The 23,763-nt window shown below is 51.7% G+C and overlaps 1 protein-coding gene across 2 annotated transcripts in view; it reads left to right on the top strand.

Moving 5' to 3' along the window:
* Nucleotides 1-278: 278 nt before the first annotated feature.
* LOC118206978 (IgGFc-binding protein-like) overlaps nt 279-23,763 on the top strand; it is a 29,918-nt gene continuing 6,433 nt past the window's right edge. Inside the window, exons 1-21 of one of the 2 annotated variants that reach the window (XM_035380202.1) lie at nt 279-365; nt 516-566; nt 2,842-3,176; nt 3,935-4,517; nt 5,082-5,674; nt 5,840-6,404; nt 6,945-7,573; nt 7,984-8,551; nt 8,854-9,050; nt 10,065-10,206; nt 11,417-11,679; nt 12,385-12,955; nt 14,114-14,703; nt 15,782-16,349; nt 16,764-17,353; nt 17,575-18,088; nt 19,646-19,845; nt 20,095-20,230; nt 20,514-20,839; nt 21,839-22,379; nt 22,736-23,337. In XM_035380202.1, the coding sequence (XP_035236093.1) occupies nt 518-566; nt 2,842-3,176; nt 3,935-4,517; nt 5,082-5,674; nt 5,840-6,404; nt 6,945-7,573; nt 7,984-8,551; nt 8,854-9,050; nt 10,065-10,206; nt 11,417-11,679; nt 12,385-12,955; nt 14,114-14,703; nt 15,782-16,349; nt 16,764-17,353; nt 17,575-18,088; nt 19,646-19,845; nt 20,095-20,230; nt 20,514-20,839; nt 21,839-22,379; nt 22,736-23,337 (8,562 nt within the window). In that variant the 5' untranslated portion in view covers nt 279-365; nt 516-517. Of the gene's footprint in view, nt 405-515; nt 567-2,841; nt 3,177-3,934; nt 4,518-5,081; nt 5,675-5,839; nt 6,405-6,944; nt 7,574-7,983; nt 8,552-8,853; nt 9,051-10,064; nt 10,207-11,416; nt 11,680-12,384; nt 12,956-14,113; nt 14,704-15,781; nt 16,350-16,763; nt 17,354-17,574; nt 18,089-19,645; nt 19,846-20,094; nt 20,231-20,513; nt 20,840-21,838; nt 22,380-22,735; nt 23,338-23,763 lie in introns of both variants that reach the window. The other variant, XM_035380210.1, reaches the window with a different exon arrangement.

Genomic DNA, 23,763 nt, shown 5'->3' with positions numbered 1-23,763 from the left:
TGTCAACTAGTATCGCATCATGATCATATACCGTAGGCTACATGCCCCTTTTCTATTAAAGAAATCTATTAAGTAAATACCAATGTTCCATGTCAGAGCGATTAGCCGTGAAAGAAATATGAATACAGCTGTTTAAACGGGATCAATCAAGCAATCAAGTGCAACACGATTGGCAAAAGACATGGCGTACCTTCGAAGTCCCGCAGACAGGCCTACACTGCGCCTCACGGGAAAGGTCGTGTGCATTAGCTGTATTAGTTTCACCTGTGGTGCACTGCTTGCGCTCAAATTTAATTAATCTCAAGGAAATAAAGGTGTAGGATCCAAAGACAGCCTGTTTGGAGGAATGCGCGTTTAGGAGTGAGGTAACGCATTTTCTTTGGACTTCTTGACGTTTACGTTTGGTAGGGGTTACGTTTATTTATGAATACATAGATTCTAGCCCACTCAAATGCATCCAGTGAATTCAAACCCGTATTTTAACGTATAATTTACTTATGCTTCTTTTTCAACAGTAATGTTTAGGTATCTGTTGATGCTTTGTGCGTCCATCCACGTCGGTTTTGGTGAGTATTGTATTTGGGTACTTAATCTTCAGAACCCGTTGTTGATTGTTTTGTCGCAAAAAATGTAAATTTGCGTCTGCAAATTTAGATCTGATTCGTTCTATAAAACCGCTTGCTTGCACTTACGTCTGCCAAGGGCGGTCTGAAAACCTGCAAACTTGTACTGTTGTTGGCACGTTTATTTCGTGACTAAACAAATTGCCAAAGATTATCCCTTTCCACCGCGTTTGTGTCCAACTAAATGTTGTACATGCATTAATCAGACTTAGTCATGAATATGGATATTGTTCCCCTACCTCTGAGTCACTCCTCTCTCGAGAGCTGGTTGAGAAGTTCTGCTTTCGCTGTGCTGCATATGGACGCCATTTATGCATTTATACTTGCGGTTGGCATTTCTGACCTCGGCCTCTACCATGATGTCTGAATTAGGACTGCCATGTTCGTTTCCCCCTCCCCCACCATCTACTAAACCTCTTGGCATAAAGTATGGCCAGCATTGGTAGGTTAATTCAAAGAATTATCAGAAAAACCATTGCTTGGCACTGTTCCCTTTCATTTTACAAAAAGCTTGCATTGTTTTATATTATATATCCAGAGATCATTCAATGACTCTCTAAAAATGGCATGGTTGGTATTTATCGATGACTTTCCTAAGGGGCTTGTGATTACAGGAGACAAGGGTGATATTTCATGTTAATGCGTTGTCATCTACCCTTTTCTTTTGTAGAACATTCACTTGATTATTTGTTGTGGTTACCTGGTTGTAATCGTTTGCTCTTCTCCACATCTACTAGTTCCCTTGCACATGTGGTTATCTTCAGAAAGGGGAAGGGGAAGGGGGAGGAGAGAATTCGGTTACGAGATGTCAGTTAACCAAGGTTTCATTTGCAGAGGTTTCTATGAAGGCACCAAAGTGTGCATAGTCTGGTGTAATGCTTGTGTTTATCCTTTTTGTTGCTCACATTAATTTATTTTTAAGTGAAAATAGTTTAGTTTATTAGTTTAAACTACAAATGCTTGTTCAATAAACCTGCTGTAGAATGGTATGGTATTTGCTGACTATATATTTGAATGATTACAGGGTTTTTTTGATTCAAGTGCTCAAGTCACCTACCTTCTGAAACTTGAGTTTCTATCGGTATTGCAAGGGAATCTTCTGGAATGTTTTCCCTGTTCTTGGTTGTGCCTCCTTTGTGTTGCCTTGGCAACGTGTGGACTTCTTGAATGTACTGTGCACACATGCAGGTGTAGCCAAGGGTCATGATTTAGGAACTGTGTGGGAAATGTTTGGTCAGTGCATCTGTTGTGATTGGACACCTTCCCATTATCTGAAGTTGGGCATTGTGACAGACGTGCTGCTATTGGTTTAAAACTCTGAAAACAATTGCTGATCTTGTTGTACTTCAAGAAGGTAATCTGAGGTATCTGCTGGCATTTCTTTGCAAGCACATTAATATTCATGACCACTTTCAGACATTTCTTGTGTTCGTTTGACAGTAGAGGTAGGGGTTTCTGGCATTTTGCCAATGTGCTAACCATATGCATCAAGGTGGGAAGCTCTGCAATGTAACCTCAATGCCTGCACTACCTGGTCTGTTCAGAGGGGCAGTTTTGTATTGCTGCTTTATTCAGTCATTTTTGTAGTTAATGTGTCGGTGCCAAAAATCCAACTTCCCTTAACATCCATTACATCCAAATACCAGTTAACTACAACTGCAGCCCTCCCACTTTAGTCTCACGGTGCCACCTGCCTCATGACCTCATAACCACTTCCCCTCTGGGAAGTAAATGCATGTAAATTTAAGGTGCCACTTGCTGCATTCTGGTCTTGTTTTGCTTGCTTATCCTCGTGCTTGCCGTTGTGAATGGGCCTCGCATGCGTTTTCTGGACTAACACTGGGCAATGAGGATTGGAAGATTGTACCCCTTTAGGTCCTAGGGGGAATTTCCTCCTATTGAAGCCTTATGACTTTGGCACAGATTTGACTTGGAGTGGCCCCAGTACATCTGATGTATACCCACCTGTTGTGGGAAAGATAAGGCAAGAAAGCTTGTTCGTGTAGGCAATCTTTTCTTATCAACTGAACAAAGCTGGATTAGCTGCATAGTAATTTGCTTGTGGTCAGTTTTGCCAATGCAAAAGCTTCAGCACTTCAAGGTTGACTTGATTAAAAGTATCTGAACATTTTACTTTGAGAACAAAGTTACTGGGAGGTTTTTTTTATACTTAAGTTTTACATTTTTGGATGTCTAACCCTGCTCTGTGCCCCTGTAGCTGAAGACCCCTGTGAGGTGACGCACTGTGACCACAACCAGACATGTGTAGTCCAGGACGGCCTGCCAGTCTGCCTGTCCAAGCCCAGGCTGTGTTCAGCCTGGGGTGAATCTCACTACCACACCTTGGATGGCAGGACCTTTGACTTCCACGGCACCTGCAACTACACGTTTGCCCGAGCCCCCTGCCATGTCTCTTCAAATGCATCCAGCCCCGTCGAAGTGCAGATCGCCGGGCCGCCCACTGCCAACGCCACGGCCTCCTTCGACAGGGTCCTTGTTGGTGTCCAGGGCTTTGACATCACTATGATCAAGGGGGAGCTGCGGCAAGTCTGGGTGAGGCATGGGTGGCAACACTGCCCCTTCTGCAGCCTGCAAGAATGTCGCATACCTGCCCACCCACACTGCTGCCAACCTAGTCCTTCAGTACATCTGAGAATATTGAAAATCCAGCCGGATGAGGTTTAGTAGAACGGTCTGTTTGGGCCCCAAAAGTAAATGACTAGAAAAACACTGCCGGTTGTACTGAATTTATCATGCTCACTGACCTACTCAACTAGCTAGCTGAAGTACTGGTGGTTTTTCAACATTAATTTGCTTTGGCAAGATGCTATATACCCTACTGATTTTTGCTGTAGTGATTTGTTGGCTGATATTAGCATGCTCCCAAAATAATTTGGATATTGATCTTGTTTCTGCGTAAACTAAAATAGACAGCCATCAAGAGGTTTGCAAGTATGCTAACTTAATTTGTGTGACTACTCATTTCAAACTAGTGTTCATTATCCACGTGCTCTAGTATTGTCACTATCTGTATTGTGCACATTGTATTTAATAGTAAGCTGTTTAGGGACTGCAGATGAGAAATTAGCTGAAGCTAATTCTGGTACATCAAGTAGCAACATTTAATATTGTCTGTAGTCCCTTAATAAAAATGCTGGTGTATCTACAAATGATGTGCAAGCTTTCAAGAGTGCCTAACTTCTCTTGCTTGTGGTGGTGGTGCTAGTGTGTTCAAACAAGCATCTCAACGTTTGCTCTGCTGGCTGAACGTTTCCAGTCCTCAAACCAATGTCTCCCCGTCGACCCTCCAGGTAAACGGACTGAAGCGCCTCCTGCCCTGCTACCTGAGCAGCACGCTGCGGCTGTTCCCCAGTTGCTCCGGCGTCGTCTTGGAGACCGGCTTGGGCCTGTCGCTGCGGTACGACTGGCTCCACCACCTGGAGGTGCGCGTGAGCCAGGAGCTCTCTAGCTCGGTGTGCGGGCTCTGCGGCGGCTCTGGCCGCGACTCGACCCACGGCCTCCCGGCTCCGGGCGGTAACGCCACGGTTGCCGACCGCGCGGCGGCGGTGGTGGCGTTCGCCCGGTCCTGGAAAACGGGCGGCAACGGCAGCCTGTGCGGCGACGACTGCGGCAGCTCCTGCCCCCGCTGTGAGCCAGCTCGGCTGGCGGCGACCCCCGGGGTGCGAGCCTGCGGTCTCTTGCAGGACCCGAAGGGCCCCTTCGCCAACTGCCTGAAGACCGTCGATCCTGCCCCGTACGTCCGAGCCTGCAAAGATGACCTCTGCACTCAGAAGGGGGACCATGCCCTGGCTTGCCGGGCCCTTAAGGCTTTTGCGGACGCCTGCCAGGGTTCTGGGACCAGAGTCTCTCCCTGGAGAGAGCTGGCCAACTGCTGTGAGTGTGCTCCCTTATGCAACCTGCTGCGTAGTGAACATGCCTATGAAAGCCATTTTCCTCTGGTGCTATATGCATGTGAGCAAGACCTGAAGAGAAGTGGTTTCTTCACACTGCATGTAATTTACCTTACCAACTAGCATTTTGGAGCAGGTGTTCCCACGTTGCTATGGAAATGGGCATTTTATTTTTAAAATTAACCTTAACGTTCCAAAGTTTCACAACATTTTTGGATGTTCTTGCAAAGCATACCTGGTCTAGTATACACCATTTGCACTGATTTATTCATATGTATTGCATATTTATCTTAAGTTGTTCATGATGTACTTCAATGTTGAAATGTCCCCTGCATTGCAGCATGTGTGTTTGATAAAGGTGTGAAATGTGTTATTGAAGTGGCGGTCTTCAGCCTGATATTGGGGAGCCTTTGAGTTTGGACATGTTCTACATGTTTGTTCTTAAAGAAACCATTACTGAAATGAACTTTAACATGGAATATTTTTGCAGTTTATTTTTTTCCCCTCTTGAGATGCATGAAAGTTAATTTTCCCCTTGACCCTCCAGCCATGGCTTGCGCTGCGAACAGCCACTACGAAACCTGTGGGTCCTTGTGCCCGGCCACCTGTGGCGACCCCGATGCCCCCTCTCGGTGCCGGTCTGGCTGTGCGGAGACGTGCCAGTGCGACCAGGGCTTTCTGCTCTGCAAGGAAGGATGTGTGCGGCCCAGCCAGTGCGGCTGCACCCACCAGGGCTCCTACAGGCCGCCCAACCAAACCTTCTGGGCCGACAAGTGCCAGCAGCGCTGCTCCTGCAGCCCCGCCTCCAGGAACGCCACCTGCATCCCGGCTCGGTGCGAGCACGACGAGAAGTGCCTGGTTCAGGACGGGGCGTACGGCTGTCACAAGGGGCCCCGCGGGCTCTGCCTGGCTCAGGGGGATCCCCACTACACCACCTTCGACGGCCGCAGGTTTGACTTTCACGGAAACTGCGTGTACCTTCTGGCGTCGCACTGTCCCAGCAGGGGAGCCCTGCCAGATTTCAAAATCGAGGTGCAGAATGAAAGGAGAGGGACCGCAGAGTCCTTTTCTAAAATGGTCCGAATACGGTTGCTTGGCTATGAGATCCAAATCTCTTTGGAGGTGGAGGACAAGGTCTTGGTAAGTTGATTTCTTATCCGTTTTAATTACTATATACAAGTGTTTCTGAGATTCGGGCAATAGAAGTGCAAAATGCTGTTCATCTAAAGTTAATGGAAAAGATTGTATTATGTTGGATTTTATCTGGAAAATGGTGATGTAAAAATCTGTTACTCTCCGTATTAGGTCAATGGCCTTTTGTTGGGTCTTCCAACTGTGCTGAGCCGAGGCAAGGTGAAAATTTACAAGACTGGTCTCTCGCTGTACGTGGAGAGTGATTTTGGGCTCATGCTGAGATACAACTGGAACAACCTTGTGACCCTGGCCATACCCAGATCCTTTGCTGGTGCGATGTGTGGCATCTGTGGGAATTTCAATGGAGACAAAAATGATGATTTGGTCCCCCCAATGAGCTCAGATGCCAATTCCTCAGTTTCTCTGATCCGTTGGAAGACTAGTGAGATTGCGGGGTGCACAGACATGGTTGGTTTCAAGGTGGCGCGGTGTCCAAATGATATCAGAGCAGTCCTCTCTAAGGGGGACCGCTGCGGGATGATAATGGACTCAAAGGGGCCATTCCGGCACTGCCACGAAACGGTCGACCCCCTCGACCCATTTGAGAACTGCATCAGCGACGTCTTTCTGAACAAATGCAGCCAGGCTGTGCTGTGCCAGAATTTGGCCGGCTATGTGGCTGCCTGTCAGGATGCAGGGGTCGAAGTGTACAGCTGGAGGTCCCCAAAGTTCTGCAGTAAGTTCCCATCTCCTCCTGTACATGTTAAATACTCATCACCTGAAATTTCGTTGGCACCTGAACTTGCTGACAATATCTAGATGACAGGTGGGGAAAATCCATGAAGAATATTTTCAGTTTTCCTTAGTGTTATAACTCTGGGCTGCTCAACCCTGTTCCTGGAGATAAACCATCCTGTAGGTTCTCATGTCAAGTAATTTGAAAACCTACAGGATGGTAGATCTCCAGGAACAGGGTTGAGCAGCCCAGTGTTTTGGGTTCAACTCTGGGTTGTCATTTTATTTTTTTTAAAAATGTTAACTTGTCCTTATTTACTACTCCACCACTACACCCCCCCCCCTGCTCTGCTTAACTACATGTATTCCCTTTGTACAAGATTTTGATCTCAGTGGGTTATTCCTGTGTGGATAAAGGTGGTACTGTGACAAAAGTAGTTAATGTAGAGGAAGAGTAGGACAATGGCGCCTCTACCCTGCAGTGTTGGAAATGGTGGTGAGGGTGAGTTGCATCCTCACCCGGTCATTCCCTCCATTACAGGCATGTCATGCCCTGCCAACAGCGAATACGCGTTGTGTTCCTCTCCCACCCCCAACTCGTGCGCCGAGCCGCCCAGTCTTCACGCCGCCGTCTGCCAGGAGGGCTGCCAGTGCTTGCCGGGCTTCTTCCGAAGCGGGGAGGAGTGCGTCCCCGAGCTGGAGTGCGGCTGCCTGCGGGACGGGGTCTACCACGCTTCCGGGGCGACGTTCTTCCCCGGCGAGCGCTGCCTGACGGAGTGCGTCTGCGAGGGTCGCGGCCAGGCGCGGTGCCGGAACAGCACCTGCCCCGCCGGCACGCGGTGCGGCATCCAAAACGGCGAGCGGGCCTGCTACCCAGAGCCGGGCTCGGGCCGGTGCAGCCTCTCCGGAGGGGTGCACGTCCGGAGCTTCGACGGGCGCGGCTTCGACTTCCGGGGAACGTGCGGCTACGTGCTGGCGCAAACGTGCGGCGGGAGCGCGGCTAAGGGGAGCGAAGCTAACGGGATCGCGGCTAAAGGGAGCGCGGCTAACGGGACCGAGGCTAACAGAACCGAGGCTGCCTTCTCCGTCCTCTTCCAGCCTGGGCGGGTGCACCTGCAGATTTACGGAACCAATCTGACCCTGACTTCAGGCAGGAGCGGAAAAGTCGAGGTAGGCCCCGTGGATGGATGGCTGACTGTCACTGCGGATGGCTGAGTTATTGATGGGATGTAACAAATGGATCATTCTCCCTACAGTCAGATGCTGCATGTTAAATGGGAAATCCTATATAGTAGATGTTTTTGTTTTGGGGGCTGGTCTGTTTTCAGAAATCTCCCTCTGTCGTATCATTAATCTGCTTTCATTCTTGGATGCTGTAATTCAAAATAGGTTTTGAGGGCCTTGTTCTAATATTCAAGCCTAGAACAATTGTATGGGATTTGCTTACTGAAGTGTCTATGCAATGCTGATGAGCATCGACTCAAATGGTGATGTCTAGCTGTGGGAGCCTTTTAGTAATGGAATATTTTCGACTCTGCCCCATGTCTCTTCTCCCCCCCCCCCCCCCCCCCCCCCCCAAGGTGAATGGTGTCCTGTGGAACTTGCCAGCTCAGCTGGGTGAGCTCAGAGTCCTTCAGCTTGGCCTGAGGGTGCAGGTGGAGGCTGACACAGGCGTGATTCTGGCCTACGACCGGCAGGATTTCGTGCAGGTGACCGTCCTCCGCAGCTATGCCGGCCGCCTGTGTGGCCTGTGCGGCGACTTCGACGGGAACGCCACCAACGACCTCCGGCTCCCCGGCGGCGCCCTGACCTCCGACCCCGCTGCCCTGGCTGCGTCGTGGAAGGCTCCGGGCCTGGCCGCGAACTGCAGCGACGGCTGCGGGGGCGGCGGCTGCCCCGCCTGCAACGGCACGGAGGCGGCCCGTTTCCGGTCGGAGGAGCACTGCGGGTTGCTCTCCGCGCCCGCAGGCCCGTTTCGGGCGTGCCTCTCCGTGGTGGACCCCGGGCCCCAGTTGGAGAACTGCGTGTACGACCTGTGCGTTTCCCATGGCGACCGGGGAAAGTACTGCAGCAACCTGCAGGCTTACACGCTGGCCTGCCATGCGGCTGGGGCTCGCATCGAGCCGTGGAGGAATCGTACCTTCTGCCGTGAGTAGATATGGGCCCCCCCCCCCACCCCCCTCCCCAATGACTGCACATAAGAAAAGCTTGCTATCATTATTTTCACTAGTTCTGTGGTTCTGACATTTGTCATGTTTTAATTTTATTTTATTTTTTTAACCTTCAATCTCTCCTTGCCTGGTTTTATTATACTCTAAATTTGACAAAAGCCAGCAAACCCTGTGATTTTTCCAGAAGCAGTGTTTGAGGACTCCTGTTCTAAGCTCCAGTTTGACCTTGTGTAATTCCACCCCCCACCCCTCTGGCTTGGCTACTTTGGTTTCCTGCAGCTCTTGCCTGCCCTCCCAACTCCGAGTACAGCGTGCGTGTGGACACCTGCGCGGTGACCTGCGCCAACGTTTCCCACCTGGCCTGCCAGTCGTTCAGGGCCGAGGGCTGTCGGTGCGACCCTGGCTTCCAGCTGAGCGTGAATCGCTGCGTCGAGGCGGAGGCGTGCGGCTGCTTCCAGCATGGCCGGTACTACGAGGTGAGTACGGTCTCATCCCCAAAACAGTAAATGGGCTGCATGTACATAGCGCTTTTATCCAAAGCGCTTTACAATTGCCTCATTCACCCATTCACACACCCACACCAACGGTGAAAGGCTGCCATGCAAGGTACCAGTCAGCTCGTTGGGAGCAGTTGGGTGTCTTGCTCAGGGACACTTCAACACACCTGGGGCAGGGGATCGAACCAGAAACCCTCCGACTCCAAAGACGTGTGAGGAACGGGAATGTGGCTCTATGGTCGTGTTCAACAAATGTTTCACAAGTGGGGTTCATTCACAAAAGAACACCCCCGTAGAGGGGTGAGAACCTGCCGTGTATGGTCTCGTTCTAAGCAACCAATTGTCAGCTTTGCGGTGGGGGTTACTTGCGTGCACACTTCATGGCAATCATGAACTGTTTAAGCTGAACTAGACATTTTTCTACAGCATGTGTTGCTGTAACTATTTGAAAAGATGAGTCAAGTTTATGTATTTAATCTTTCAGTTGAGCTGTAAACTGAAATTGGATTATTTTTTATTTTTTTCTTCAAAGCAATTTGACTCATTTCAGTTCCATTAGATATGGTGCTGGTTAAAAAGCAATCGCTCTGTCTTCTGTGCGGCATGTGCTGAACTTTGGGGCTGAGCTCGAAACCTGTTTCTCCTCCCCGTGATTCACTTCCAGCTCTTCCATTGGCTTCCAGCGACACTGTCGCCTGGATGAATTCCCAAAACTAATTAATGAACCTGGTCCCTGTGTCATAGAGGAAAGGAGTGGGTCAGGGAGGGGGAGGTGTGGTGTGTGTGGTGGTGGTGGGGGGGGGGGGGGGTTGCTCACAGCACACTGTCATGTGTTTATAACTCTGCTCAAACAAAAGGTTTCCTAATCCATTCTCTGGGGGAGTGTTTGTTCTGTGTGGCAGTTGAGGTAGTGTGTGTGCGGTTTATTTTTTTTAGCGACTGGGGGTGGGTGCGGGGGTGTGGTATCAGTTGGCTGACTCATGCTGTCCACAGCTGGGGGAGACGTTCTGGGCTGGAGGGTGCAAGAAGAGGTGCCACTGCTCCACTCCCGGAACTCTGCGCTGTGAGTCAGCGGCCTGTCCCGAGGGCAGGGGGTGTGGCCTCCTTAACGGCTCCATGGAGTGCCTTCAGAAAGGTGAGTGAGGGCGCTCGCTCGCTCGCTCGCTCACTGGCCTGGCCTGGCCGGATCTCCCTGTCGGAGAAGCAGGGTACACCTGTTCTGCTCCTGTCAGTGGTGCCCAGTTCAGCCAGTCTTTATTCCTTCACGCCTGCCTTTTACAAACAGGTTGTTGCAATTGACATTTTCCTGGGGATTTGACAACTGACAATTTGACAACGCATAATTCTCACTGAGCCAATTTCAGGAAAGCTGGAAACCGATACCCGAATAACCCAAAACCACCCCCCACCCAAAAGGCAAAGCTGAGCTGGAAAATGTTGGGGGGGGGGGGGGAAATACAGCAAAAAAAGTTTACTTGAAGGCACAGAATAAGCAGTCATACAAGCATCTAATGGGATTTTTCCAGTACAGTGAAATGGCCTTGAGGCTATTCAGGCTTGATGCCGTTTTAATTCTGGTGCAGTTGGTAGGGTTTGGTTTGGAATGTGCCCAATGGACCCCATTGTATTTGTCGTTTGCTGGCGAAGGAACATGAAACTGAAACGGATGTGACGGATTTGGTAGGGTTTTGGTTCTGACTCCGAGGGTGCCCTGCTCGAGAGCGCTCTGGTTTTTGCTCCTCAGGCTGGCTCGCCTATGCAATCTGGGCTGTAAAGCTTGGTCTGCCTCCCTCTGGAGGGGTGGAAGGCCCAGCTGAGGACATTAGAGTCAATCAAAAGCATGGAATCCTTGCTACCCTCCTGCAAATGAGATTTACTTTCACCAAAAAAGATGAACTAGTGGTGCCCATTGCTCATCTCCCAGATGTCCGGCTGAATTATGGAATGAAATCGGCGCAGTCGGCCATTTTGAATGTGCGCCTGCCTTTACTTACTCCCAGCAAATTGGGAGCGGCCAAGCACATGGAATGGCCTTCGCAATATAACACTGGAGCACCCGAGCATGCGGAGATGGCCCCAGCAATCCAACGCTGAGGCAATAAAACGGGCAAGCTGTGCCGGTTTGCTAACGGCGCGCGCTGGGCGCCCCCTCTGAATGGCCAACTCACACCCCATTAATCTTGGATTTAAATAAACAGACTGGTACAAACGTTAATGTGGACCGAGGAGAATGGGCTTTAAAGCTTCTCCCTGATTAAATTCACTCAACTGCTTAATGTTCCCATTGAACCTCTGTTCCGTCTGGGGGAGGGGCCTTGTGTTGTGACTGGATGCTGTTTCTCCAGGTGCGGGTTCCAGTGTTGCCTACCCTGGAGCCAGCTGTTGGGTGCTGGGTGGCTCCTACTTCTCCACCTTTGACGGAACGAACTTCGACTTCCAGGGCAACTGCACCTACATTCTGGCCCGAAAGTGTGGCAAGGGGGCGTCGTCTCCCCCCTTCACAGTCCTAATCAAGAAAAGCCAGGATCTGTCCTCTGCCCTGAAGACCATTCTGATCGACGTGTCTGAAGACCACATTGTCATGAAGCCTGGGAGCTCTTCCGTATGGGTAAGTGCCCTGTGTGTGTGGGTGTGTGTACTTTATTTGCGTCGTCCTTAAAAATTAGGAGGGTGGCCATGGGTGCAGTGTAGATTAAAATGTACAGTCCATGGTAACTGCCTTTCCCCTCTGGCCCAATCGTCTTGTGAAACGGGCTGTAATTGTGTTTCATTGTGAAGGGATATTTTATAATTGCACGGTAGGAGTCGGCAGCCAGCTGGCATTCAGCGGTGTTGATTGACAGCTGGCTTTCAGGTGAAAAACGGGTCAGGTAGTTGGTAGTCGGGTAGTCTCGCCAGCCCAATCAGCCTTTCTTTTCCGGTGTTGTCAAGGCAGCGGAGTTGCTTTAACTCTTCGTTGCTGGTGTTTGATGCAACACTAATTCAGATGGGCAAGCCCCCAGGAATGCACTGCTACATGTTTAACTCCTGGAGATCCAGCACTGATTGCTCTGACAGCAAGTCATGAATGCAGCTTTCACTGTCTGTGTTTGTCTGCGGCCCCAGTTAGAAACTCCCATGTAACCTCTGAATACCTTGATGTGCCCGGTTGCTTTTATAAATGGCCTCTTCTGGTTCCTTGGATCCTGAATGGCTGCTGAGAAGACTGGCTGTGTTCAGACGGCTGTTCTGGATCGGGTGCGCAGGGTCCCGTGTTAATGATTTTTACTCCTGTGGGGGGGCTGACTGTGTCCCTTGCGGTTCCCTCCGAAAGGTGAATGGGCAGGAGGCGTACCTGCCGGCGACGCTCGGCGACGTGACGATCCACCGGAGCAGCTTCTTCATTTTCCTGGACACCACCTTCGGCCTGTCCTTGAAATACAACGGGGCCCAGTACCTGCAGGTCAGCCTCCGCAACTTCACGGACGTGTGCGGCCTGTGCGGCGACTACAACGGCGACGCCGCCGACGACCTCCGCACACCAGAGGGCGCTGTGGCGGACGCGGTGGCGTTCGGGTGGAGCTGGAGGGACGACGGCAAGGACCGCGACGCTGCCTGCGTGGCGGAGTGCTCCGACGACTGCGCCATGGCGGAGGACGACCCCCCGCCGGGCGAGGACCCGGAGTACGAAGTGGCCGTGCGCATCATGCTCTGGTCGGAGTACAGCCCGTTCCTGCGCTGCCACGTCAGCGTGGACCCCAGCGCCTACCTGAAGCTGTGCCAGGTGCACCACTGCACGAAGCTGTGGGACGCCCAGTTCCTGTGCCAGGCTCTGCAGTCCTACACCGCCTCCTGCCAGGCCGCCCGGGTGCAGATGACCAGCTGGAGGAACAGCACCTTCTGCGGTGAGTACTGCAGAACGGCATGCTTGTCTGGAGGTTAAGGGATCAAACTATTCTTACAACACTGGAAGGGGGGTGGGGGGTGTTGGGGAATCCACGGCCCTTGTGTATGATGAATGCCTTTTTTAAAATGGCAATTTTTAAAAAATTTATTATAAAGGAACTCAGTCAGAATAAACTCCCTTGGACTCACTCCTATTGACTTTGAATCTAATTGGTTATTCAGTTTATCGGAACATTACAATAAAAGCATTTTGCAGTTTGCACTACAGAAGTGCCTTAGGGTTTTTTGGGTTTTTTTTTTTTTTTTGGCCATTTAACATGTACCTGACTACCACTATGCTCCAACTTTGCAGTTCTACAGCCGTTTCTGATAAGCGGCTATTGGCTAGGTTCATACTTTACTGTAACCAGCTTCAACAGTGCTCTAATCCTGTTTGCAGTCTGTCCCTTTATATTCTTGCTTTTGGTGATGAGCGTGCAGTGCCCTCAAAGTATGGGAACAGTGGTGATGTAGGTGATGGGGTGTAGATGTGAAGCAGTTGCATATAAGTGACAAACGGGTCATTCAGCCCAACATTGCTCACCATTTTTTCTGACTAAGTTGTACCTAAATGCTCTAATTTACCTCCAGACTAGGTGGCATCTAAGAATTTAAGGGCCTCAACTAAATATTTGGATTCTGTTAAATATTTGCACAGCAGAAAATTGGGGAATGCAGCTGTCTGTAAAATGGTAAAACGTGTGAATAGCATGAACTAACAGCTAATTCTGTCCTTGTTTCATTCATCTTTTGATCTCCAATACAAATGCCTTTAAGTATATAGCAGAACGAGTGATCTCCCTGCCAGTGCCATGCTTTCTGAGGGTGCTGTGTTTGCAGAAATTGTCATGGGTAATGCAAGGAAAGGCCTGCATATCCTGCTAGGTTTCTGTTCCTCCTACCCCTGCTCCTGTCTCCTTATAACAAACTGATGCCATGTTTGGCATTTCAACATTAATGAACGCTTGGCATAAGTGCACTGCTGCCTGTTGCTGCCCCCCCCCCCCCCCCCCCCCCCCCAAAAAAAAAGGCTAATTGGCACAAGTGAGTACAAACACAGGATTTCAGATGTTTTGTTTGTTTGCAAAAGGCTAATGTGAATATTTTTTTTGCACTAGTTGCGAATTGCCCCAAGCACAGCCACTACGTGGTGTGTGGCACGGCCTGCCCGGACTCCTGCTGGGCTTCTGGCCACGCCTCCAACTGCTCGCTGCCCTGTGTGGAGACCTGCCAGTGCGACGACGGCTTCGTGTTCGAGGGCGAGTTCTGCGTGCCGGCGGCCAGCTGCGGCTGCCTCCACCGGGGGGCGTACCACCGGCGGGACCAGCCCTTCTGGGCGGACGAGGCGTGCACGGAGAGCTGCGTGTGCGAGCGTCCCGGCGCGGCCCCCCGCTGCGCCCCGTCCTCCTGCGGGGCCCGGGCCTCCTGCGCCCCTCACGCCGAAGGCCGCGTCTGCCTGCCCTACCGGCTGGGGTCCTGCGCCCTGGAGAGCCGCCGCCACTTCCGAACCTTCGACGGGCGCGCCTTCGACTTCCAGGGGAGCTGTGCGTACCGCCTGGCGGGCCTGTGCCCCGGGGGCGCCGGCCTGACCCCGTTCGAGGTCCGGGTCCTGAACGCCGGGAACGACGCCGAATCCTCTCTGAAAGTGGTGGTCAGCGTGTACAACATAACCGTGGAGATCTGCAGCCACAATAATAAACGGGTTACGGTGAGTTGCGGACACCACACACCACCACATGTGTAGTGTACAGCTATGCCTACTGTGCCTCTTGTTACCCCGAACGCGCTCCACACTCGCTGCTTTCTCAGATTTTAAATTGTATTCCTGACAACACGGAGTAATCCGAGGACAATGGCGTGACCCATTGCTTAACAGGGTTTGATTGAACACTGCCATGTTTTTTTTACAAAAGGTGGGAATCTGTGATTACAAGGTGCATTGTGAGCAGATTAGTCTGGTATTTAACACTGCTGATCCTGCTGCTCAGAACAGGGCCATCTGCCCTAACATGATTGAATGATTGGAGGAGCTTACACAACGTGCAGTATTTGTTTTTAAAGAGGAAAAAGAAACCCAGGCAGGCTTGGACCTGTCTTGACTGTCAAATTTTTTTTTTTTTTTTTTCCCAGCAATCAAAAGGGCTTTCAGCATGTTCAACAGACGCATGCTGCCATTGTCACTAAACTTGTTTTTTTTTTTTTGTTTTTTTTTTTTTTAATAACGCAAAGTTAATTGTAGGTGCATTTGTTCCCATTTTGAAGTTTTCATAAGGCAATGCTTCAGGGGATGAGGCTGGTAGATTTAATGACTAACATTTTGAGCAGTCCATCTTTGCTGCCATGTGGATTTGGACCGGATGCATGGCACCAGCCAGGCAGGGAGCACACCCCAGCACCCAGGACTGGAACTAGGGCCACTAATGGATGATTCATTTGCATGATTAAGTATTTGGGAATTTCAGTTGGCTGGCTTTTTGTTTCATGCTTGACGTCCTAGATCAGAAACACTTGCCTGCAGCCTGATGCTGTAGGCAAAATAACATGGTAATTTAGAATTTATTTTCAGCATGCATTGGTAGTGTTGGGTCTTGTGCCATTTGAAATGTGGCATTTTAAGTGACTATTTGGTCTTAAATGCCAATCTAAAAACGTCCTGTGCATATTACTGTACTTTGCTAAAGTGGTGTCATTTAAATACTGCTTAAATGCACTCGTGTACCACAATCATGAATTAAGCTGAAAGTGCCTTTTACCTTTACCCTCCTGACTCGTATGGTCTTCTGCAGGTGGACGGTCTCCATAGAAACATGCCGTACGCCCTGAGCGGAGGCAAGGTTGCCGTGCGCACCGCAGGTCTGCGCACGCTCCTGCACACCGACTTCGGCCTTTCCGTCGCCCTGTACGCCAACGGCCGCCTCGCCGTCATGCTGTCCAGCGAGTACGCCGGCGCCACCTGTGGCCTGTGCGGGAACTACAACGGGGACCCCGCCGACGACCTGACGGGCCGGGGAGGCCAGCCGGCCCAGAGCCCCACGGAGCTGGTGAGGAGCTGGAACAGCGGGGCGCTCCCCTGGTGCGTGGAGGGCTGCCCGGGGGGCTGCCCGGCCTGCACCCCCAAACAGCGGGCGGAGTACGCGGGGCCTGCCGCCTGCGGGAAGCTGCTGAACGCCTCCGGGCCTTTCCGAATCTGCCACGCCAAAGTGGCGCCCCGACGGTTCCACGACGACTGCGTCAGCGACCTCTGCTGGCAAGCGGGCGCCGGCTCCGCCCTCTGCCGGTCGCTCGGCAACTACGTGGCTGCCTGTCAGGAAGAGAACGTGAAAATCTACGACTGGAGAAGCCCGGACTTCTGCGGTAAGCGATTGTGGTGGGGGGGGCCCTTTGGGCAGTCCTCCACCCCCCCCTTTCTATTGATTTCCTGCAGATTTAATTGCGCTGGCGGTGAAGGCAGCTTTGGAGACCTCCCTCGCTCCTCTGCAGGGTGGTGACTGGCTTTGCATTCGTAAGACCTGCCACTGCGGCCGTGTGCTGGGCTTTTCATCGACACTTTGATTTGTTCATTTAAGTTCCCTTGGTGGTTGCTGAAATTTGTGTTCAAGTAAAGTTTTAAAGTAATTTTGTTTGGTTCTTTCATTGTATTTGCCACTAGATGGCAGTACTGTATTGATAGAAAATTGCTGTGCCTACATTAGTGCTGCCTTCCAAATTTGAGCATTTGGTTAAGCATCTAGGATCATTTTGCTAACTTGAGTTTAATTCTCTACACAGAGCAACCATGTCCACAGGGTATGGTGTATGATCTCTGCCCGATTTTCCATAACAACACTTGTGGAGGCTTTCCCTCGTCCAGTGCTGCTTTCCTGCCCCCTGGAGTCTGCTACGAGAACTGCGTCTGCCCGCCAGGCCTCATGCTCAGTGGCGCTCTGTGCGTGCAGCCGGGGAACTGCGGCTGTGTCCACCAGGGGGAGTACCTGCAGCTGGGGGAGGTCCTCCTGTCCTGCAAGGAGCGCTGTGTTTGCCAGGCTGGGGGCGTCGTGGCCTGCCACCCCGTCTTCTGCACGGAGGACAAAGAGTGCGGTGTGCAGAACAGCGTCCGGGGCTGTTACCCACGCACCCGTTTTGGGCGCTGCTCCCTGGCAGGACGCTCCCACTACAGAACCTTTGATGGGTGGGACTTCCACTTCCCGGGTACCTGCAACTACACCCTGTCCGAAACCTGTGGCCCGCCGGACGCCGGCCAGGGTGTGATGCCCTTCCAGGTGCTGCTCCTGAACGGGGCCTCAGACCAGCGGCAGATCTGCGTGCACGCTTACGGGCTGAAGTTGACCCTGTCTCCGAAACATCCCTACCAAGTTCGGGTAATGTAGAATTAATTTCATTCCCGAAATTAATAATTGGCCTAAATCATGCTCGTTCCAAACAGGTTCTCAGCTCTTGGATGAACATTCCAAATAAGGACTGAAGATCCTGGTCTCATGTTGAAGTGCTTTTACATTACTAATTGAGTTGAAGGTGTTAGTTTTAGAAATTTCTAATTTTTTGTGATGCTCCGTCATTTTAATGTTTCTCTCGCTCTCAGGTGAATGGGGTCCTTGAGAGACTCCCTTTCTCTGCCGGGAACCTGACGGTGCATCGGCAGGGGCTGTACCTGGCCGTTCAGGCTCTGAACTCCGTCTCGGTGACCTTCGACCTGCGGAGCCATGTGGTGGTCCGGCTCCCCGAGTCCTACAGGAGCAGGACGTGCGGCCTGTGCGGGAACTACAACGGCGACCCCGCCGACGACCTGTGGCTGCCGACCGCGAAGGGGGGCCCGGACTGCAGCGACGGCTGCGGGGACAGCTGCCCCCTGTGCGTTTCCCTGCGACCCCGCTACGCCTCGGACCGCCACTGCGGCCTGCTAAAGGCCCGTACCGGGGCCTTCAACGCCTGCCACCCCCTGGTGGACCCCGCCGGGTACTACAGGAACTGCATGTATGACCTGTGCGTGTCGGAGGGCCGGGTGGAGCAGCTGTGCGACGGACTGCAGGCCTACGCCATGGCCTGCCAGGAGGCAGGAGTGCAGGTCGCCCCCTGGAGGAATGGCACCAAATGCAGTGAGTGCGCCCCCTGTCCTGAAGCATGGTTGGGCAAGCAAGAAGTTTGGGCTAGGTACCAGACCTGTGGTGCCATTACTTGAAGGGGTCAAATTAAAATTTGAAATGCTAGATTATGGAGTTCAGCGATGGACATTACAGATTAGAACAGCTGTTTCTAATCTCCAACTGGACCAGCCTTTGCTGCTCACAGGACAGTGGTTTAGTAAGGCTGGTCCACTTTGCCAAAAGCAGGTTTCAAATCTTGGTCAAGTGCTTAAGAGTGGCGTAGACTGCAGGTGGCAACATTTGCTTGCAGGTGGCAACGTCTGTTCTGTTTATTTTAATGTTCATGGAGTCCAATTGCATTAAATCTGGTAAGCAGCTGCTGTTATGCAAACAAACTTGTAAAGAGACCTACGCAAGTGCATTTAAGAGGCAACAGCTGCAACTGTACTACAGAAAGGACTGAAGCAGCATTTCATATCCCATAGTCTATTCAAAGTAAGAAAAATGCCAGGCTCCTGCCTGCTGTAATTTTGTAGGCTCATATGTAGTTAGACATGCAGCGTGACGCAAACACTTAATTAACCAAGATTCTGCTATGCTTTTGGGGAGGGAGGGGGGGACTAGGCATGGCATTTATGCTGTATATAGGAAATGTCAGTTATTAAAAATAAAAAAAATAAAAAAAAAATTATATAAAAATTTAAACTTGCTCCCAGTGAAGTCAATGACACTGGGTGTTAAAAGGAACTGTATTGCACAAGCCTTCTGGAGAAGTCCCTTCACACATTTGGCAAATACTTTAATTGCGAACGATAAGCTGAGCCAATATCATATTCAAGGGTGTGCTTACTGATAGTGCTGCTTGTAGTCTGAGTCATTCTTATCACTAATGTATTTTTCTGATTATTGCTTTTGTTTTCATTTAGCTTCACACTGGCACCTGATTGACTGGTGCTTGTGTGGTTTCGCAAAGGCATTGTTTAGAACCTACCCGAGTTGACACCCACGTCTTGGTGACTTGTCTCATCTTGTCAAGTGCGGTTTTCCTGAGGCGATGCACCTGAGCACACCTGTTACCCAAGGTGTTGTGGTAACAGGTCTTTGTGCACATCTGATTCTTGGATCAGTCTTGATGTCTCTTAAATTAAAAATTAATTGTTATTGACATGAATAGTTTTCTGAAGGTACCAATAATTTCCTGATTTTAAATCACACAGGATATGCATCAAAGATTTGACCAGCTATAATTAAACTACCACCCCCATGTGATTAAAACAGTGGAAGGCAACTAGAAAGTTCCCCCTACTGCAGGGCTACTGAATTCTGGATCTACTGTCCTGTGGGTTTTAATTTCAGCCATAATTTGGCATGCCTCATTCTACTAATTGGCTGCTCAAGATCTCTAGCTGAATGTGGTGCGCTTTGGTAGGGTCAGAGTGAAAGGCTGCAGGACGTTGGGTCTCCAGGTGCAGGGTTGGGTCTCCCTGCCCTGCAGTCAGTAAATGGGATTTTGGTTCTGGTTGGGGGGGGGAAAGAAAGCTGAGCTCATTCTGGTCTGTGCTCCTGCAGTGTTCCAGTGTCCCCAGTTCAGCCACTACACCCCGTGTGCGAACGCCTGCCTGACGGTGTGCGCCGAGGTTGGGCACGTGGTGGACTGCCCTGCCGGCTGTGCGGAGGGCTGCCAGTGCGACGCCGGCTTCTACTACGACGGCAACGGCTGTGTCCGGCCGGAGGAGTGCGGCTGCTTCCTGGGAGGTCACCGGTACGAGGTGAGCGCCCCCGGGAGGTCGCTGGTGCGAGGTGCTTTAATGGTCCTATCGGCAGACAACGTTTTTTTGGTCTACGACATTCGGCAGAGCCAGACTTTAGTTGTACACTAACGTTTTGCCTGCTTTTGATCAGGTAATGTTCACCACTAAAGCAAAATGCTAGATTCTCAGTCTGAAGTCAGTATTTGGTGATTTAATTGGAAGAAATGAAGAACCGTTCTCATTCCTGATTGATTTGCCCCCACCCAGCTGGGAGAAGTAAGACTGCTGCAGAACTGCACCCTGAACTGCACCTGTGGGCCCCCAGCGATATGTAACGCACACACCTGTCCTGACTCGCACACCTGCGCAGTCAGGGATGAGGTTATGGTCTGTCAATCTTCAGGTACCGTCCCACTGCAGTCTCCCACACTAAATTTGGGGGGGGGGGGGGATTTCAACATGAGTGTTTAAGACATTGATTCCTAAGGAGTACAGTGTTGCTGTTTTACCAATTGCTAAACTTCTCCCATGTAAGACCCCCACCCCCCAATTTAAAATGCATAAATCAATCTGTTTCGGGGGGGGGGGAAATGGGAGAAAAGATGAGTGGTTAGTCTGCTTTTAAGACTGCAGACCCCCTGTTCTTGCAGCATGCAGATTAATTCTTTTTAATTTCCTCCTGTTAGACCCGTGTGAGGGGAAGTGTGGAGCCCACGAGAAGTGCTCGCAGGGGGCGGGGGGTCCCATGTGCCAGCCGCCCGCGCTGGACCTGTGCTGGGCCTGGGGCGACCCCCACTTCCGCAGCTTCAGCGGGACCGATTTCGACTTCGACGGCACCTGCACCTACGTGCTGGCCGCCAGCGGCGGGGGCCAGGGGGCGCTCACCCCGTTCGTCGTCACGGAGAACAGCGAGCGGCGGCACGCCCCCTGGGCCTCGTCCGTCCGCACGGTCGGCTTGAGCGCCTACGGCTACGCGGTGACCCTGCGCCGACAGGACAGAGGCGCTGTGCGGGTGAGCAGGCCCCCCCCATGAGGCAGAATATATTTGTGCATTATGTTGCTCAAGCGAAAGCAGATGGGTGTGGTTGCAGTCGAGCGACTGCGCTGGCTGCCTCGGGTTCTGAGGGGCCTGTGCAGGCCGGGCCTGTTTGACAGCCTAATTGTTGTTTTGGCAGATTTGTTAAACCGCATCAGCTAAACCCATAAATTTTATTATTTTTTTTCTCTTTTGCATATTTGTCACAATGGCTTCCTGCCTCACGGCTAACTGCTGTCTTCTGGTTTCCTTGGTGTTTGTAATATCTGAGTGGTGAAGAAGCCAGTTGGTGATTCAGCTCGTTGTCTGGGTAAAGTGGCAGTGCAGCACACAAGCTGGGCTTGTAACAGAGGCTGCAGGTTTGATGCCCAGGGGAGGCACTGCTGTTTTACCCTTGAGCGTAGTACTTAACCTGAAGTCTTTCAGTAAAAAAATAGCTATATAAATGGACTGTAAATGAAGAATTGCAAGCTGTGTAAATCACTCCTATTAGGCTTTTGGCACATTTCTATGGCTAGACTCTAGATCTGAGACAGTGAAGATGAGCCACACAAATGCTGTTGCTCTTGGTTCAAGTACTCTAAACTTTTGTAATTGAATCTATTTTGTCAACTACTTGGGCTGTAGGCCAAGTAGTGCATACAAAACCTGTTTTGTTTTTACATATGTAGTCAGCTTTTTGCCACAATTGATTCAACCATGCATGCATTAAGTGTTTGCTAGTATGTTCTTGTTGGCAACAAGGACATTTCTGCGAGTGGGCTTTTCAGTGAAGGGGGTGGATGACTGGCATAAGTGTGCTTAGGCCTTGAATGTGTGTTCAGCTAGAAAAGCCAGTGGGGTGGGCCTGACGTACAGTCGGCACAGTGTTCATTGTTCCATGGTGTTAACATGGCTGTATCCCATTTTAAATGAGCTGTTGCACTTAAATACCTATGAAGTGGGTGTGATGCGCTGCTGCTCTTTCGCGCACAGGTGAATGGGCTGCTCAGCCCGCTGCCGGTCAGTCTGAGGGACAAGATCAGAGTGGATTACTGGGGAGACCTGGTCATGCTGCAGACGGACTTCGGGCTGCAGGTGATCTACGACTGGGCTTCTCTGGTCCTGGTGGCGCTGCACCCGGCGTACCGCGGCAAGGTGTACGGCCTGTGTGCGTTCGACGGCGTGGCCCACGCTGGCAGCGACGGCGCCCGCAGCGTCATCGAGTGGGCCAAGCTGCAGGCGGTCAGCGACGGGGACTGGCTGTGCTGCACGGACTGCGGGCTGACTCCGCCCCCCCTCACGCCGGAGGCGGAGCTCCACAGCCGAGAGCACTGCGCGGTCCTGGAGGAGCCCGCCGGGCCCTTCGCCCTCTGCGCCGAACGGGTCAGCGCCCAGCCGTTCATCCGGGGCTGCGTGCAGGACCTGTCCCGCAGCGACGGAGACCACGAGGTCCTGGCGCAGACCCTCCGGTCCTACACCTCCATCTGCCAGTACCACGGCTTCAGCTTCCAGAACCCCGGAGACCTGTACCACGGTAAGTCGGTTGGCAGAATGGTTTTGAATCCCTATGCTGTTCTCTGAATTTGCCTCAGTCGTCACCTGTCAGTGCGCTAATTACATTAGCTGAGGAGGGGAGGGAAGTTCTCCCAGGTGGTTGTGGTGAATGAGATGTCCGATTCAGACAGACATGGGTCTTCATAACTACCAGTCTATTGAGCTTGTGCAGTGTGCTCTAGTGAAGTAGCAGCATAAGGATTGTCTTGTGAATCTCATCTGTAATACCCAATACAGTTCAGTTCCATTATCTGCATCGCTGGTCATGCCAGCCTCTGCCTGCCGATTTGAGCTTTATTAATCGGTCCTGGTTGGGCACATGTCCTGTGTTTGCAGACGAGGAGGACGTCTGCGGGCCACACGGGGAGTTTAACGCATGTGTGTTGCCTTGCCGTCCGTCCTGCGACCACTTCACCAGCCCGGTCTGTGCCCAGCCGTGCATGTGGGGCTGCGTCTGCGACGCCGGCTACGTCTTCGTCAACCAGACCTGCTCGCCTGCGGACGACTGCGGCTGCCTGGACTCCATCGGGCAGCAGCGGCGGCCCAACGAGACCTTCTGGTCTCCCGAGAGCTGCGAGGACCGGTGCACCTGCGACCCGTCCAGCCGGACGGTCGCCTGCGTCCGGGTCCCCTGCCCCCACGGCCAGCGCTGCCAGGTTCTGAGCGGCGTCCGCGGCTGCTACCCCGCCAACCCCGTTAACTGCACCCTCCTCGGCGGCCTCCACTTCCGCACGTTCAACGGCCACACCTTCGACTTCCGCGGCGGCCACACGTACACGCTGGCGGCGGCCCCGTCCCACGCCCCCGGCCTCGTCCCCTTCGACGTCTCCATCGGCAACGCCGCTGGCGGCGCGCGGCTCTTCCTGAGCCTGGACCTGACGGTGCAGGTGTATGGGCAGGTCCTGACTGTCGCCAAGGAGACGCCGCACAGGCTCCAGGTAAGTCTAAGCTCCTTGGATGGGGGCTGGCCATGTGCCATGTTCCTGGGGGGGCCGGCTGTGCGCCATGTTCCTGGGGGCCTGTTGATTAAGATGGGCAGGATGACTTGCAAAGGTGTTGCAAATGGTGATCTCTCTGGATGGATTTGTGGGTTTCTTTCAGTTCATCTGAATGTAGGGAAACTGTGCCTTTTGAAATGGGATTCTTTCTGCATTCTAATTGATTAGTTTGAGTTGCTCATTGCTAGCTGGGTTAATGGAGTTTTAACCTAATGAGTGATTTTGGTTCTGATGTACAGACAATTGATCCTTGGGTTTTATGGAATGGTGTCATTGTTAAAATACACAATAGGGCCCATTACTCCCTTCTAAGGCCAGGACCCAAAAATATTGAAATCGGGCTTGTACCTGCAATTAGTGATTGGA

This window comes from Anguilla anguilla, chromosome 1, assembly GCF_013347855.1.
Source record: "Anguilla anguilla isolate fAngAng1 chromosome 1, fAngAng1.pri, whole genome shotgun sequence".
Lineage (NCBI taxonomy): Eukaryota > Metazoa > Chordata > Actinopteri > Anguilliformes > Anguillidae > Anguilla > Anguilla anguilla.
Note: the sequence above shows the minus strand (reverse complement) of the source record. Positions and strands in the feature narration are given on the sequence as shown.